Below are 18341 nucleotides of genomic sequence, written 5' to 3' on the forward strand. Positions count from 1 at the left end.
CTTTAAAAGGAAACCGAGATGAGAGACGAGTTAATCAATAAGTAAGCCGGTGGTACGCACGTGGCCTCGTCTACTAAACTTCTCTGGATCATTAGTTTCGCTTCATTTTAATTCCTCGCAACGAAAAACGGAGAACGGTTCAACCTCTATGGACAACTGTACACGATAGAATGTTAATTATCGAAACTAATAGGGAAACGAAATACTTTTTATATTCCATTCACAATTACAAAAAATAGCGATCGGATTTATTGGTTTCAAATTTTCAGGCTTCGAGCTATTATTACCTTTAGCGATAAAAATAATACCCAACAACCAATCGAAACAATCCCCAAATATAAGCTGTTCGAACCGATATTTTTACGTGCAACGAGACGTCAATAATATCAAAATTAGACTGGATTTCAAACAAACAGACAGACTGAAAATTCTAAAAATATGTTAGTTCACATGTAAATTGTACATCTAATAATAAATGGGCTGAAAACTTTGCAAAACTTATGTCACGCGTGTATCGAGGTTTATAAATGTTAACATCGAACGCTTCGAAGAAAAGTCCATAAAGCGCCCCAGTCAACAGAGAATATAATTCTTCGTAAGTTTCGAGCATTCAATGTACATATTCTATTTGGGGAAACAAGAAGCGTGCGAGAAGCACGGGGATGAAAAATGTCTTAAACTTATCATAAGTTCCGTGTCGTAAACGTGGCATACGTTTTGAAGATAAAGCGTCACCGTACACATTTACTTCCGTACTTCGGTGTATTTTTTCCTTTTTTTTCTCGCGAATCTACATCGAAGTCAAAAATGCAATAACCTCGAGTCCGCGTTTAATCTGTCCGCGAAGCGTCAAAAGTTTCCTGAAAAGTCTAGCCAAGGAAACAAAATACGAAGAGACTTCCAGAGAGAGAAATGTATTCCCATCTAACCATTTATCACCCCTTTCTGTTTCAGGGCTCTTCGAGACGGACGGCGTGTTGACTCCTGGCACGATGTGCGACCTCGAGTTTGTCAGTTCACAGTCAACACCGCAGTACGGACGATTCTACTCGCCACGTTACCCGTCCTCTTACCCAAAGAACATCCGGTGCTCGTACCTCTTCCGGGCAAGGTAACTAGGCTGACCTACTATCAAGCTCGCAAACTGATCCCGACATAATCCATATATAATGCATCTCGAGGCCAATCTCGAGTCGCGCCATATATCTAACGTTCTCGCGCGTTTAACGGCTCCAATCCGTAATCCGGTTGTCAGTTAATTAACACATGAGCCGTGGTATCATCGTCCTTGCGATTTCGATAAAGATCTTCGTCGTCGTACCCCTCAAAAGTATCGTAGAAATTAATAGAGTTTTCTATAAGACGAGGTTCTATTTAGTTCTTAAATCAGAAATTTATTTGTCAAACAAGTTAGATACAAAATTGCAGTTTTGTTGGATTTGGTTTTCCTAAAAAATTGATATCACCGGTATATTAGAAACTCTAAGTAAAAGTTAATCGGGTTTCTGGGAGAGATGGACGAGTGTTCGAAAAAGCAGGAGTTAGACGATCGATTCCTCATCGAATAAGGTTCCTAATCCAGATTGAATCCCGCTTGATACCGAATCCTTCCGACCAGACGTAATTTCGTTACAACGAGCGGCAGTTCTCCCTTGTCGTCGGAGATTTTCCGGTTTCCTGACCGGCGTAACTTTCCTTGCTTCTCATCTCCGTTCCTTGTTACGCTGACTGTCGAAAGTTTATGCCGACTGCATGGAGCGTTTTCGGTATAACCGCATAAAAGGCCGGACAGGGCGAGAAAGAGGCGAGTTGTTGGCACGGGAACGCAGGAAGCGCCCCCGGAATTCTTGAAGCCGGGATCTCTGGAATAACTGCGCGACTACTTGGAAAAGAGACGCTAATAGACGATGTTCTCACGGCTTGTTAGCGAAGGACGGAGAAAGATGCAGTCTCGAATTGTTAAATTTCGCGTAAAGCACACGGAACGTTCGCGATTTGAAAATGAATCCGAAAATTAAAAGTTCTTTACAATTTTATTTTTCTGTCTGGGGAAAAATTTTAATGGGAGATTCTGGAGGCCAAAATAAGACGAAAATCAAGAATACCAATTTGTTGATCGAGGCTTCGTTAGAAAGTTATTAACGTTTAAATTCTCGCCTGTTGAACGGCGATCTGCGTGCGCAGTAAGCAAAGTTTTTCACGCTTAGTGAGAACTACTGCCGCGTGCACGTTATACATGCGGAACTTTAAACGTTAATAATTTGTTAACGAAGCCTCAGTCAACAAATTGGTATTCACGATTTTCGTCTTATTTTGGCCTCTAGAATCTCCCATTAAAATTTTTCACAGAGGTGACCAAACACCCTGTGTATTATTTTTTTCGAAACAAACTTTTCGTTGCATTTAAAACGTTCAGTAAACTATGCAGAAGGATTATTAGAATTGTGAACAAGGAAATTGCGGACTCTCTTGAGTTTCATTTTGCTTACAAGCCCCGTAACTCTTAGGTTTACCGTTGGTGTCGAGGTCATGCGGCACTCGTGTTCGAACGATAGTCAGCAATCATGCGAAACGACGGTCGATTCCGCAATTTCAGAATGTCGTTCGTACGCAGTGAATTTAATCGTGGCGTGGAGCCAGTATGCAGATATGATTTCCGTAGTATTGTGGCTTCCGCTTAATTGCAGTAATTGTATCAAAGTAGCGTTTGCAGTTCGGTATGCCTAACAGTTACATCAAGGATACAACGCTCCGCGCATACCTATAAACCTGACGGATGCAACGCGTACACGCGTGCACAATCCGTTCGGCTTGTATTCATGGCTGTCACTGCATTACCGCTACAAATTGCACTCGGATATTCGTTACGTTGCTAATCGATGAGACTGTCGCGGCAAGAAGATTCCATTTTTGCATAAACATCGTCCACTTAAATCGCGAACAATCCCCTAACACTGGTTTCCACGTTATCGTGCAAAAATGCTCGAGTCTTTTTTATATTACAGTTTTAATTCTTGCCCAAACACCAAACGAGTCAATAATTTATTTACCATTTTCTTTCACAATTTTCAGTAAATATCAATTTAATTTATTTAATTTTATCAGTTAACGATGTTGTTCAGAAAGTTGGTTTTATAATTGGTCTATTCGTAGCAGTTAATTATATAATATCTTGCAAAAGAATAAAATATCACGAGTGTTCGTTGAAGTTTTCCCCATCAAATCTATCTTCCGAAGTCATGGAGTGTCAAAGACGAAGCTCCAAAGAAGACAAGCTTCAACAGTCAAGTTTTACGTAGCTCGTAGTTCGTAAGTTCTATTTTTTCCGGATGTTTCTAAAGTAAAGAAGATAACAATACGTTTTTATTACAGAATGATGTATTGGTTAACTTTGTCTTACCAACAATGGATGCGAAATTCTTTTGCATAGGACGTATGGACCAGATAACCAGTTACTCTCTGGGTACATTTTCTCATGCGTTATCCATGATAAATAGGAGTTACCAAATTGATACTCAATTTTACAAATATAGCAGAATACTTTTTAATTATAATATATAGGGTCCTACTCAGCTCTTCGCGATAAATAAGGTGCTTCAAAAATAAACTAAAAATGTGCAAGAAATTCGTAAAAATGTCTCATTTTTATATATTGCCTCGTTAAATTTTTGTCATACTTTAGATCGGAAAAGTGCATATAATGTGTCTAAAACTACGAAGCGAAGTAGGCTAAAGAAATTGTTATTTTCATTTCCATCTAATCTTAAAAATGCATTATAATAACTTCGAATGTCAAGGTCATAGAGAATTAAATCTGTACAATTCTATCTTAAACAGTAATTTCTCTAAATCTTCCAGCTACGTACTTCATAACAATCTGTTTTGGGAACAATCGTTTAACAGATACTTTTCTCATTGCAGGTTAAAAGAGAGGATACGATTAGTCTTCGAGGAAATCTCTCTACAGAAAGGAGACCTAAGGTGGGTATTGATTATTCTGACTGGGTAGTTCAGAAACTTATCAATTAAAATCTCGCTAAAATCGAAGATCGTTGATACAAAATTTTAAATATTAACGTTGAATCTACCAGGAGCAAAAATTCGCTTTCCATCATTTATAAAAATAATAATTATCGATTCTCTTTGTAATCTGTATCTTTTATAAATGAAACCTTATTCGCAAGATATTTAAAATTCATCGAAATGAAACTCGTTGGGAGAATGGCAATTTTCATTTATCGATGACCTATTCTATTTAAACGAGATTGAACATAATTATTTTACGTATTTACAAACGAACAAAATCAATTCCTCGTTAAATATGAAACAGAGAATGTATTCGGTTCATAAAACTAGGACTAATTTTGTAGTAGAAGCGTGTGTATGTTAATTTATTAAACTCTGATTCTTTTTTATATGATCGGTGTGTTTTGTCCCTCTTTAGGGTGACAGATTTCACATTTCCATCTTCGTACGTCATTTTAAAAGTTCTATGCTCACATTACTCCGAGTTCATTTACATTTGGAGATTGATAGATTCGTAAAAGCAATGTTCCGACTGGGGAAAGTTCGCTTGTACGTTCCGTCGCACATTTCTGATATAAATTGAGTTCAGCAAGTTTTAAAGGAGTCAGCGAGAGGAAGAAACGAAGGCGGGAATGTCAGCGTAGGGGATCAAAGTCATGAATTCGCGGAGTAGCATGGCTTGACCCGTGGTGACAAGGCAAAGAAAGCGCCATTAAACGGACTACAGTCGAGGACAGTCGATTTATAACTTGCGAAGACCGTTCACTCCGCGTCGCGTCAAAAGACACGACTAACAAAACATATCAAGATCCGCGAGAACGAAAGGTTTAGGAAATTTCTTTCGACTTCGGGACCGCGCGGAACCTCGTTGAACTTTCCGGTCCAATAAACGCGAGGGGTCATTGAACTTTAAACTGAAAATACGAGTGAGCATTAAAAACTTTGAAACCGCGCTTGTTCGCTCGCAACGCGAGATTTTGTTGCGTGAAATCTCTGAAAAATACAAAGGAAGCGATCGAATGGAAGGTTTTCAGGTTAATTTCCTGTTGAAAATCAATGGAAATAACTTGATGTTTAATTACGAATAAATTAAACGTAACAAACAATTCTTCTGTGCGAATCTCAGGCACGGAAATCCACCAGTTTTTTAAATTGCTGCTCTATATTTTTCCATCGTCGATCTCTTTCTGTGTAATAAACTAGGTCATCGTATTATATTACCATCTTACTATTCCTCACTAGCAATATCTGTTGGAAACGCTTAGTTGCTTAATCCATGGAGTTACTTGCAAGAAGTCGACGTCCCCGTTAATAATCCCGCATTACGTACGCGCTTACGACTACAGTTACACTTAGGCATTTTTCGGAAGTTCTATTAATCATTCTTGACATGCTGCTTTAATACTTCAAACCGAACGTATTTCAATCCTAATACGAACTTTCGTGTTTCCTCGACTAGAAGTTTATCTTAATGAAACTCTGTACTTAATTTTAAATAATTCATTTTAAAACTGTAAGTTTACTGTTCTGTAAAAGCAATATTAATACACGAGTAACACGAGTACACGAGTTACGTTCTGATCACAATTTTTACATTTCTCTGCATAAATAACAAAGTTAATTATTATTATCATCAAAATAATTATCGACGCAAATAATGTACGGTGCCTCCATTTTATTATTAATTCTGAAATTCTCTCATTCGTGGAGCATCGTATTTTACGCACTGTGAAATACAAAATCATTTTACATTTATTTTAATATCGGTAGGATCAAAAGCTCGGTTTGAAATTAAAATTTCTTTACTTCTTGGTTCAATTTGCTAAAAAAATGATGCATGTTGGCCAAATCTGCTAGCTCCGTGGGTTTTCGTTATTTTCTTCGGCTAATTTGTGCTGCAACAGGTGTGGTTAGAGTAACCTGTCCGTGGCCCTCCAATTAATTTTGTTCCCTTTTCGATCAAAAGCTCGTCTATTTACGGTTACAATTTCAATATTAATATAATTTTTTCTTCTGAAAAAAAACCAAAAATATACATACGTTCTCGACTAACATAATTTTTTTTAGTTACACTTATCTCTGTTTATCATACAAATAAATTGTGCGTCGAGACGCGACAAAATGTAATTGTTCCTATACCGACGATTTAATTGCGTGCCCTGGGGGAACCGATAAATGTTAAAAGACTTCCTTCCGTATAAAAGCCACGGCTCGGACAGCCGTGCTTCTATTACGCTAATTGTGAATTACGACGCCTGTCGGTTATTAACGTTTACGAGCTAACGAGGCACGATAACGAGTAGCAAGATCGCAAGCACCGGGTTGAAACTTTTCTATTTAAAAGTTTCCCGAGCCCCGAACATTGCATTCGTTGTAGTTCGACGGCACGTCAACTTGCGCGCCGGACCAGGGACTAGAGAGGCTTCAGGTGGATTAAACACGCAATAGAGATTTGCGTGCACGGTAAACTTCCGCAGGATTAATATTTTTTCCCGTTCAATCTTTCCTTTAAACTTTAATACGATCTAAATAAGGTAAACGTAAAGAGTATCGCGAGCGCGCGATTAAACTTTCGCGATGAAAATATTGAAATGCTATTGTCGTTTTAACACTTTGACTGCCACGTCACCCATATATGAGTGACAGGATTTGCCATTATGATACTAGAAAAATTAATTCTCAAGTTAAGACGTTCAGGAAAATAAATTTGGATAGAATTTGTGAATTTTAACGAGGTTACGAAAATAAATACTGAAACAAACTTTAGGTTATGTAGCTTGCAATGGTCTAAAATCAAAATTTTACTTTTGCAGAATATTATATGATTTTGGTCTGGCAGTGTGTATAAATCTAGATAACGATCATTTTATTTGCATCTCGAAATCTATTGCATATCGAAATTCCGACGAAATACACACTTTGCTCAAAGTTTTCGAATGGTAGAAACCGGAAGACGAATGCACTAATATCGGAGTTTCACGCTTAGAAGGAACGCTAAATGTTTGCTAAATTGGGCAAAGTGAAAGGGCGTGAACTCAAATGAACGACTAAACTAATCAAACAGACTCGTACAAATGTTTGCCAACCAGTAATAATGTCGACGTCGGGTCTCGACGACGTCACCGCTGGTCGTCGATGTAGGCGTCATCGTCTATTCCGTAGAACTTTGATATAAAGCCACCTAAAACTGACTCCGGCAGCTGGCGAACAATCGCGGGAGAAATTCTGCAAGAGCAGTAATGGTCTGGTATTCTTCGGTATCTCTCCGAACCTCCACCGTTTCGTTTCGACATATCCGTTCTAATCGTCTTTGCCTCTTCTTTCTTAGCACGCCATTATAGCGAATCGACCAGGATAGAACCCCAGTGGAGAGGACAGTTAGCAGAAAAATATTTATATTTATATTCCTCACTAATTAATTATAAACACTTACATTATGTTTGTTTAATTTCGTGAAATTGGCCAATTGCATCACCGAGCGATGTACAATTTTATTTCGTTGAATTATTGTGCAAAAATTAGTTTTATTTTTCTTATTCTTTTTCTAGGGGATGTTTTTAAGTTAGGATGATCGAATATTCGAGGCCATCGAGGGAAGAAGAAATTATCTATTTATTTTATTATTCATATCCCCCGTCACACCGTAAGATCTCTGCCTTCTCGAGAGTGGTGTGTAATAATATTATCAGGCCATGAATCAAAAGTAAATCTTGAGCTTCTTCAAACTTTCCGATTGCCAATATGTCAAACGTCTAATGCTTTCGATATTACGGGCATAAATCTGTCACGTATAATACTGAGGGCTCTGCTATAGACCCTTTAAACAGGTTATCATGAATTCCCTCGTCTTCCCAAAGTTGCTTCAGTGGATATCACCGTAAAATTTGCTGGCCAATGAATATTTGGTAAACCGATGGATCGGTATTGCATTCGATTTTAAACTTTTACAACTTAGTTTGAATATCGTTCTCGAAAATATCTAAAGAAATTCTATAAAAAAATGTAAAACATTTTAAATATCAACTCGTTAAAATATTTATTTGAAAACCGTTTTAAGGAGATTCGAAAGTTTCAAGCTACGCGCATAAAATGTTTCAAGTACGAAGCTGTTTCCCTTATCCTAGCTTCGAAGAGGAATTATCGAATATTAAAGCGTGCTAATTTTTCTTTTTTAGAACGAATTAGTAGCGGAAGTACGAGCGTACAAATTTAATACGACCCTTTAACCATCAGTCGTTATTAACCTTACCACAATAGGCACTTAAAGTGATGGGAATGTACTTCCACGGGAATTCTCTTTTTTTTTTTTAAATCCTGTACTGCCGGGCTATACCTGACCCCTAAATCCTTTGAGCGTGGTACGGACCATGATTCTACTTAACCCACATAAAGTTTCTCTCTGCGCGAAGACTTAGAGCTGAGAATGGTGATGGGGAGGTCGACTTGGGAAACAAGAGGTGCTCGGAGACTTCCAGCTGCAACGTGCAGGAGTTAATCCTTGATAAATCCTCAAACTCTGTTCTAATTCAGTATTGAGCTTCCTTAATTTCATTCCGACGTTGACCTCTTCTAGCTTTCGAAACCTTGAATTCGAATCGACGACATTGCGAGCTGAGACGATTTCATGGCAGAGGTTAAACAGTTGGAAATGTTTTTATTTGTCATCAGTATAGAGACAAGTGCTTTTCTCCTGTCACATAAAGGAACGACACATTTTTGGGTGGGTCTACATATGTATATTTGAATTTATTCGTGTATTACAACGTAACTCGAATCTCACAGAATGATTTGCAAAATAGAGTATATTTCTGGGTAGTAGTGCATAGGACGATCGATACGCGATTGCTCTTTCAATTGTGTCTGTTCTAATAGCAGCGCAAACTCTAAGAATCCTATCGTATTTTCTGGAATGGTGGGTCGTTCACGGTAAACATCCTCTTTCAGCTTTCCCCGCAAAAAGAAGTCCAGTGGTGATAGATTCGGTGGGGGTGTTGACCAACATCTATACCCATTACGTCCAATCCGACGACCTGGTAATTGTTCTTCCACTATTTGAGTCCTAGCACGTGAATAATGAGCTAACCACTAAATTGACACCACGTTGTTTACGGACGATTAGCAATACAAAATTTCACATATTATTATTCCCTTAACTTTAAATCTATTATTTAAAATTCCGTGCCAAACGTTAACGTATTATTTAGGTTAATTAACTGTTAACGCAATTAAAATGTTAAAAAACGATCTTTCATTTAAGATTATATTCTTCGGTTGCTTCGTTTCTGCAAGCTTGCTGGAAATTGCTGTTTTTTTTAAACAGGTACGCGGAATTTATTAATTCTCAAATTCTGTTGAATTGCTGACTCCGCTAAAGCGGCCGGTGTTTTACGACCGCCCTATACTTTCGTTTTGCTTATATCGGTGACTCCGGTGATTCATGGCCTATTCAAGCTGCAGCTACAAAAACCTGCAATTACTGCAACTTGGAAATTTGTGACTCTCAAATATTAGTTCGCAGGAAAGTGCATGTTTTTTCACCGTGTTTCGCGAGCGTTGTAATATCGAAACGTTACTAGCCATCGTTCCTCGATTCGGTATAAACGGCACTGGACAAAGGATAATTGATCCTGAGGCAGTTTCTCTGTTTTCGTTCAATTGATTCACTTGGCCGTGTATCCGTTGTAACGAACATTAATTGTTTTTTCGAAGTTTAGATTAAACTAACATCCATTTCGATTTCTCATTGCTTCTAATCGATAGAAAAGTAATTTCACGCGCATCACGTACACAAATATCAAACGTGTTTCAGTTTGAATTATTTTATTAAAATTTCGTACGAAACAATTATCGATTAAACGAAAGAAAATATCAATTTTTATTAAATGAAACGACGTGCACAACCACTTCTGGAAGGTGAATGTTCTAATATTTCGTGCGCTGGAGATTCTGCAGTATTTGTAACAACTAGGAACTTCTTGTTGTTTGTGACTTTTATATTTTAAACGATCCGACCAGCCTCGGTCTTAAAATTTCCTTCGTGGTTGCCTCAAGCTTCTCCTTTACTGTTCCTTCTATTTTGTTCTACTCCCTTACGCTCGCTTTTAATGGTTACGGGCCGTTAGCATTTTCCCAGACTCGACGCGAGTCGCTAACATTTCCAAAAAGGATCTGGTTTCCGTCCGACAGTCTTATATCCTTACTTTACTATCGCCCTTAAAACTTTGAACAGTGTGAAGCTACTTTAGAACAAAGGAATTGTGTGAGATATTATACAGCGTTTTAAAGCTGTTGCGAAAAAAATTACCCTCGAGTGGATGAACGAGAAAGTATAATTCGATTAATTTTACTTTTTGGACCAACGATGCGTCGTGCATTTATATTTAAAGACAGAATTCTGTACAACTTCGTGTTTTGGAAACGCACAATGGCTTTTGTGCTCGACTCGCGTCCGGGTCGATTAATTGCAAAGAATACTTGAGTTTTAATCCAGGTAATTTAAGTTCTGGAGTATATGTTTTAAACTGGACCGGGGATGTAAGAAGTTAGAAAAACGATTAATTCGAAGGCTCGTCCGGCGGTTGCTAACTAAACAAAATGGAACAGAAGTTGGCTGATCCTATTAATTAATCTCACGCTCGATAGCGTTTACCGCTGTAGGTCGTGGTAAAACTCGCTAAGAGCGAGGAGGACCGCAGAGAAATGCCTCGATATATCAGCGTTAAGCCGCACTGTCAGACACACTCAGATATTATCCTGTATGGAGCTGATGGATACGAAGAGACTCCTCTCTGTCAGCCACTCGATACACCCATTCCTGAGCTCTCCTGAGAACTTATAGATGAACCTATATCTTCGCTTGTTCTACTTTCGGGATTCCGCAAAATAGATACTACAAGACGATTATCAAGGACAGTTCAGAGAATGTCAGGAAGGAGTTTTAAGAATTGTGACCACGTCTACTACGCCATAATAAAACTGAGGTCTTCTAGAAAATTACCTTTAAAAAATATGTCCTCTGATATGGTATAACTTTATTCCAAGAAGTTTTTTTTTCATAGGACCATAAATAGTATAGATATTTAGGTGATCCTACTTGCGTGGTGCATTCTGTATCCCAGTTCGATGTAGTAAAAATAAAATCAGGTTCCAAATTGATGTACACCGATATTGGAAAGCCATTAATGCTTAAAACGAACCAAACGGTAACAGGTCGGCGTAAGACGAGCGGAACAGTGACATCTGGAACGCGATAGAAATTAGCGAAGCATTGGCGAATAATGCTGTAAGATTACGAAAAAGTTTCAGTCCTCTTTTCTCTCCTCTCGAAGTGTAGAGTGCATTTAAAAGCCTTTAACTCTAGAGTATCTAAATTTGATATCTCTTGATAGGTTTTTCGGTTACCTATATTTTTTTACAAATTTGGTTTCGTTCCTCGAAACAATTGTTGTATTTACACCAGCAGTTTTCCGAACTTGGAAAACGCTGCATATTGATCCGCAGTCATGACGGTTGTGAAATCTAATTTGAATGCATGCAGTGATTTAAATGCACCTTTATGGACCTCCCAACTCGCGAAACGCGATGAAAATAAATAAACGTGACACAATCTCGACAACTTGTTTGATCATTCCTTGGAATTGGCTACTTTAAATCCTGTAAGATTATTCATTATCCTTTTTCACAAAATAATCATGCAATAACGTTTGTAACGATTATAAACGATTAAAAATTAGAAGGACGTTGATAACTTGTTACGACTGCCATCAATCCCCACTTTGGCCATTAGCTGTCGAAATTACAGTATAACCATTCAGTGACCTAAATTAAAGATAACTCTGGAAAGAGAACATATTTCGATCAATAATTTAACAAGTTAAAATAGATTCATCCGCAATGATTTTCGACTAATGTATTTGGTTTCATTTTATAATCAATTTTATTATGAATGTCGGTCGAGTTAAAACTTAGAACAACATTTGTAGGATATTCGACAGGTTATCGAAGCAAATGGCGAAATAGCAAACACTTGCAATCGGACCATAACGTTAGCCTTTTGGATCGCTGGTGTTTACATGACCCATGATGGACATATGGCCGATTCGATGGTCGAATGTGAGTATATACGGTGCGCGTGTTAGTGTTTTGACAAACAGGCCAATCGAACCGATTGCCCCTACCTTAACAGATATAAATTATTGCACCCAGAGATGGGCGAAATACGTATCTCTTATCTACATACAAATTTCGAATAACAAATATCGGATGAACTTCGAACTCATTATTATTATCATCTTTATTCAATGAAAATTGCAATCGAAATTGGAATTGAAATTACATTTCACGTTGATCGCGTGCATCGCGTTGAATAAATTATTATATCTTGTTTTTATTCCCATATCTTTCGAACTTTTCTGAGAATCTAAGAGAAATTGAGAAATAATAATTTTGTTTGATTTATTATTAAATATGCTTGCTTTGAATTAGTCAGAATTAATTTACTTTGAAATTTATTTTTGTTTTACGTGTCGAATCCACCCAATTAATATTATACAGTGTTTTAGGACGTACAACCGGGTAAGAGGTAATTATACATGCAAAAATAAATTGGAAATGTAAAATAAAATTTATGCTCATAATGTTTCGTTTTCGAGGTAATTGAATTTGAAAATTTGTCAGACGCGCCGTGCAATTAAATACAATTTTTTTGTCGCGTCTGACCAGTTAGTTAGCACTTCTACTTGAAGTGCGTTTCTGACCAGTTATTTAGTACCTCTACTTGTACTGTGTGTCCGATCAGTTATTTAGCGGTTCTACTTGCACTGAGCGTCTGACCAGTTGCTTAGTATTTCTACTTATACTAATAACCAAGTCAGTATTCTTGGATTAAAGTATTGTTTAACGGTTTAGTTATATTTTAATATAATTAATAACTATTTCAGTATGTTTTATTATACGCTATTGCCTCTGGCATAAAATAAGTTAACATATTTTCCAGTTTTAACTGAATATTCCACGTACCTCGTTTTTCGATATAAACGTAGTTGATCGATCGCTTCTCGTTAACGTTATTAACATTATTCACGAGTACCATAAAATTTCGAGTATACTACGCTCAATTTTTACTCATTTTAGCCCGCTAAAAAGGGAACGCGTATCATGCTTGTGCAGAAATTATACATCATTTTCAATATTCAAGCTTTCCTAAAGCTGTGCATCTATAATTCAACGAGGCTTCTTCGAATATTGTATTTTTAATAATCTTGGCGCAATAGGACGAACAGGTATCATCCAACAAAAATGACAATAGAATAAACTAAACAACACTTGACAGTTTTAATTATGTTAACATTTTACGCAATTTAGAAGAAAATCTGTAAATGTTACGGATATGTATCGTACATTATATTCAAGATTCCGCGATAGTTGTTTCCTGTTCACGATTTTACCGGGCGTTTCCAGCTCGAAAGGGACGATGGCGTCGAACGAGATCGGGGGAAAAAAAGGACAGACCCTTTAATCTTCGTGCTCTTTCGGCGATAATCTTTCTCTGCCATAGTAATTGCCTAACCCATGGAGGTAATAAAGTTATCTCGTGGTCGTCATCGATCAGGCCTTTAAATCGATCGAATTACCGATCCCTTGTTGGCATTCCGCGGTTCATGGAGTTAACGTTGTTGCCGCGAGGTGTAATTCTCTTCCGTTCAATTGGGCAGAGTAGTTCGCGTATACCTATAAAGTGAATCTCCGACTATTGATGGAACAGCCTCCGCGTATTTTCCTCTCTTTTCTTCATCTTGTTCCCGTCTCGTTCCATATCACATCGGCCAACTCTGTTCCTAGTTTCCACCGACATTCGCTTTGTCACTGTACTGTCTTTGCAGTTTTACCTTTAACCCTGCTCCACTGCCACTCTCGACGTCGACCTCGGTTCCCTCTTCTTCTGCCGAGCATCTCTCACCCTCCAGCCCCTCTCGTGTACTTTTTTCCACGAGATCTCGCAACGAGGCGAGTCACTCGAAGGAAACTTATCTCACCTTCGCTGAGCGTTAGACCTTGAAGAACATATAGCAGAACGACGACCAGCTACTTCGGCCCAGAATCGACTTGGAGGTTCTTTTTAAAGAGGTTCGATAACGATTCGCCTAAAATTCAGTACTCTGCAATGTGTCGTACGTCAAATTGAGACAAGTTATTCTCTAACAAAACAGAGAAAGTCACGTCTTCGGCAAAAGACTGCTTCCAAGATTTAGTTCATACACCTGTTCTGATATGTGTTCGTACACCAGCAGTAACTATTAATTAGCGATTGTCGATAGTTAATTGTAACGAAATCGTTCGATATGTGTGAGAACAACAAAGGCAAACGGTCGATTACGGTTGTTAATTACTCGCGAGCTAAGCTTCCATTATTTATCGGTGGATGACTTGGTCTGGAGGATCGTCGAGGTTACTTTTAACGCATAACGTCAGCTGAGAACGCAACAAAAGTTAACAACGCTCCGATGAATATATTTTAATTCCATTGTAGAGGTAATTTCGCTTTTACACAGTTCAGGCACGCGTGAATCATTATAACCTACAGGGAATAAACAACGAAGTAATTTGTTGTATACGAAGATGAGAAAGTCAGATTTTTTATTTAACTTTTATACTTACTTAAAACGCTAGTTAATTGTTCGGAACAGGAATCTTCAGACAATAGAATATTTACGTTTCAAGTTCTCTGCATTCACGTATTACGTCGAACCGAATACATTTCCAAATAAGAGAGTTGCACGTTGCATCGACAAAGCGCTGTGTAGAATATAAAATAAAGACTGTCGTCAAAAGAATTCCTGTAAGACCATTTGCTTCGGGCCGTTTCACACGGACATGTTTCGGCGGTGCCGATTGGACCCTCGGTTTCCCGCTCGACGTATTCGCGTTGCAGGACAATATACCGATAAGTTGTCGTTGTTAACGAAAAGTATCTCGTTGCAGTTGTCTGAACAGGGCGGATTTAATCAGAGTGCACGATGGAACGGATACGGGGGCTCCCGCAATAGCTGTACTCTGCAACCATGGAACGGAAGTGGAAGTACTCAGCACGGGGCCAGACCTTTACGTCGAGTTCGTCGCCAATTCTGAGTGGCCGGGCCAGGGATTCAAGGCGATGTTCCAATTCCAGCCAGTGGACGATGCACCACATCCTGGTGAGTCGCGCAATTACATTATTTGCAACATTATAAAAATCCATGGGTACCCACGGCTATTTTACTTCGCCTCGTCTCGTCTCAATTTCAATTTGATTCTCAACAACGTCCTAGTTATTTTCTATTTACGAGCAAACATGGGGAGCAAATCCAACGCGTTTGCTCTGCTGTACCGAGAAATTTCGTCCATCCCAACAGTGGTAACGAAACTTACACCCTTGCGAAGGAAAGTGTGTGTACTTGGTAGAACAAAAACGAGAGGGAATATTTGGATACTTGTGTGTACACTAATTACATGGCGTTGCTGTTGATAGGACAGGGGTAGAGTCGCTATAGTCATCGATTAACCTGTTTTTCTGGTTGTTATTACTTGTAAGAAACTAGGGACATTTACATTTAGTCACTTTACCAAAGAAGCCACCTATCGGCGTGTCTTCCAACGTTCCAGAACGTAAAAGCCATCAGCAAGAGTACTGCTTGACATAACTACTTCGAACTAACTTCCACCATGTTTTGTACCGTTTGAAAAATTCCTCCTTCGTTACTTGACTTTTTGTTTTAATAATATGATGGCATTATTTCCGCGAAGACCTCGTGTTACCGTCACAGGATATGCCCACGTCGGTATCGTCCATTTTTCTTGCCTCAATTTCCGCCAGTTGTATCGGTGGTCGAGTCGCGTTGCTCAATTTCCGCGATCTTGTTTAACCCCAGAGTCTTAACTATAAACGTCCTCTTCGTTCTTCGATTTCATCAGCCTTCGATCGAATTCGTAATATATACAGAGGGAAGTTGGAAAAATAGGGCTGCCCGCGTTCCAAGCGTGGATTGTACTTGCCAGTCGGAAATTAGAACTGATTGGTTACAGTAATCACCTTAATGCACGAACGGATCGCCCTGACCCAGCTAATAACGAAAATGAAAAATTCTTCCAAAGGATGCCGCGATCATATTTAATTTGAAAATGTACCCGGTGACGGGAGATCCCAGATCAACGTTACAATGTTGTAGTGAATTTTTCTTCTAATTCTAGAAATGCTTAAAATTCCGTTACCTATACACGTTTACACGCGACATTAATTCAGTGAATAGTTTCTCGACCGACCGCCATCCGTGAGAAGGGGACGCAAAAAGCACTTTTCAATTTTTAAGTCGGTATGACAGTCAGAAAGCTCCGTGATCGAGCTTTCTTTCATCGATTTCTCTCGTCGGTACTGCAGGTGAACGCGGAAAGCGTTTCGCGTGCTTAACGTTGAGCGTTGTCGTCGAGAGTCTACCCGAAAGCGCTTCCAGGCTGAGCTTGCGAGAAGCTTTCGTCCGTTGTAACGATTCCATCGGTAAAACAGTGTCTAAAGCTGCCTCGCGTACCCGTCGATTTTTCCGTTTATCCACCCGTCAGTTATCTTCGCGGGTAATTCCTTTAAAATTGGATCGAATCGAGTTATACCAACGAGGCTTTTAGGTCTCGGGGCGCCTCCGAACGCGTTACCGATAAAACGTCGTCGATTTGCATAAGTTCGTTATTATGCGGAAGATAACATTGGTATCCCTTGTTAGTTTGACCTCTTTGGGCGTTACTGGCATGCTAATCGCAGCCAATGCGATTAACGGTCTCTCGAAATCGTAGGTATTTTCGCGCGTCCGACCGAGAAAAATAATGTCCCTTTTTTATTGACGATCCATCTCAAACTATTAGGGTTTCTCGCTGCTCGTGGACGAAATGGGCACGAAATAAGTGGCGTTTAAGCATCCCCGGCAATTTATGAGACGATAAATCATGGATAGGGATCCTTTGCTAGGGTAAATTGGCCGTGTCCCATTCGCACACGCGACTCCCAATTGTAATTAACGGCACTGTATATTCCGAGGATAATTACAATAATGTATTTCAGAGCTGGACAAGGTCATCCCTGGGGCCGTTACCGGCAACCCCAAGTACTCGGTCATCGGACCAGCTGTCAGCGCTACCAGTAAGTATATCAGTTTACGTCGTCGATTTATTATCCCACTCAATCAATAATTTCTCCTCCCCGATTACCGTTCTCGGGCTGGCATTCACTTCGTAAGTGACTCCGCTTCGTGGATAATCCAATGGATTGACTCCCGGGGACGGAAAAGACAAACGTTTAAGTAAGAAAAAGCGGACGATAGCAATTTATTAGTCGCTGTTTCAGGGCCCGAGGGCGGGATCAATTGTTTTCGATTCCCTCGAAACGGTGTCTGTAATCACGCACTTAAACCATACTTTATTTATTCGAAAAGGAACAAGAACAAATATTCCTACAAAATTTTATAAGCTATCGATATAATTTCATAGTTTACCGCGACCATATTTGATCCCTTTGTTTAAGTTTACATAGTCGATTGACTATATTAATTACTTTTAATTACTTTCGTCCAGGCACGGTATAAGTCAACAATAAAATGATAAATATTCGTATATTAGCAATTATATAAACTCCCCCGAAATTGTTTACGGTACGTAAACGAAGATTTTTAATTTCTCATCGCGCCCGTTTTTAATTGCTTAATTCCAGCGAATAATTGACTAGGCTGCTGGGAACATATTGGCTCATTCATACGCATCGCGTTTAACGATTATTTTTTGTCAGAATCAGGGTAAATACTCTATAAATTTCCAATATATTGGTTTGATGGAAATTCACGCAGACGTAGAGAACAAATTTTATACGATGTTCAAATGTGAATTTATGTACATATACGCGTGGGTGTGACAAAAATTCAATTTTATCGCGATGAGTGATGCCTTGAATTACACAGAAATGAAAGTACGACCCAATCATAGCGATACCAATAATTTCTTGATTCTTTGAACGATTTTTTGCAGTGCCATTTCAATAAAATTTGTTTATTTCGCGTCGTAGCAGCGTACGCGTCGAAATATCCACGAAATACGATAACTGTTGTAAGATTTTACTTCGTGCAACAGTTTTATAGGGCAGGAGCAGAACGAACGTAGTAAAACCGAATGTACTGTTTCTCCGTTGTTATTTAAACAGATTATTTGGACGTTTCGTGCATGATACACGACAACGATATGATGTCTCCCGGAGTTCTTCCTATATAACTCCACCGCCGAGTTGCATAAACTTTGCAAGCGGT

At 38.8% G+C, this 18341-nt stretch overlaps 1 protein-coding gene across 1 annotated transcript in view; it reads left to right on the forward strand.

Moving 5' to 3' along the window:
* LOC122403568 (deleted in malignant brain tumors 1 protein-like) overlaps nt 1–17630 on the forward strand; it is a gene marked incomplete at its 5' end in the record, with an annotated part of 233446 nt that extends 215816 nt beyond the window's left edge. Inside the window, 5 exons of the mRNA XM_043407160.1 lie at nt 955–1111; nt 3922–3981; nt 15007–15218; nt 17111–17188; nt 17620–17630. Coding sequence (XP_043263095.1) covers nt 955–1111; nt 3922–3981; nt 15007–15218; nt 17111–17188; nt 17620–17630 — 518 coding nt within the window. The remainder of the gene's footprint in view (nt 1–954; nt 1112–3921; nt 3982–15006; nt 15219–17110; nt 17189–17619) is intronic.
* Between the last annotated feature and the right edge of the window lie 711 nt (nt 17631–18341).

Source organism: Colletes gigas, unplaced genomic scaffold (genome assembly GCF_013123115.1).
Source record: "Colletes gigas isolate AHSC1104 unplaced genomic scaffold, ASM1312311v1 Colletes_gigas_Sc00061, whole genome shotgun sequence".
NCBI lineage: Eukaryota > Metazoa > Arthropoda > Insecta > Hymenoptera > Colletidae > Colletes > Colletes gigas.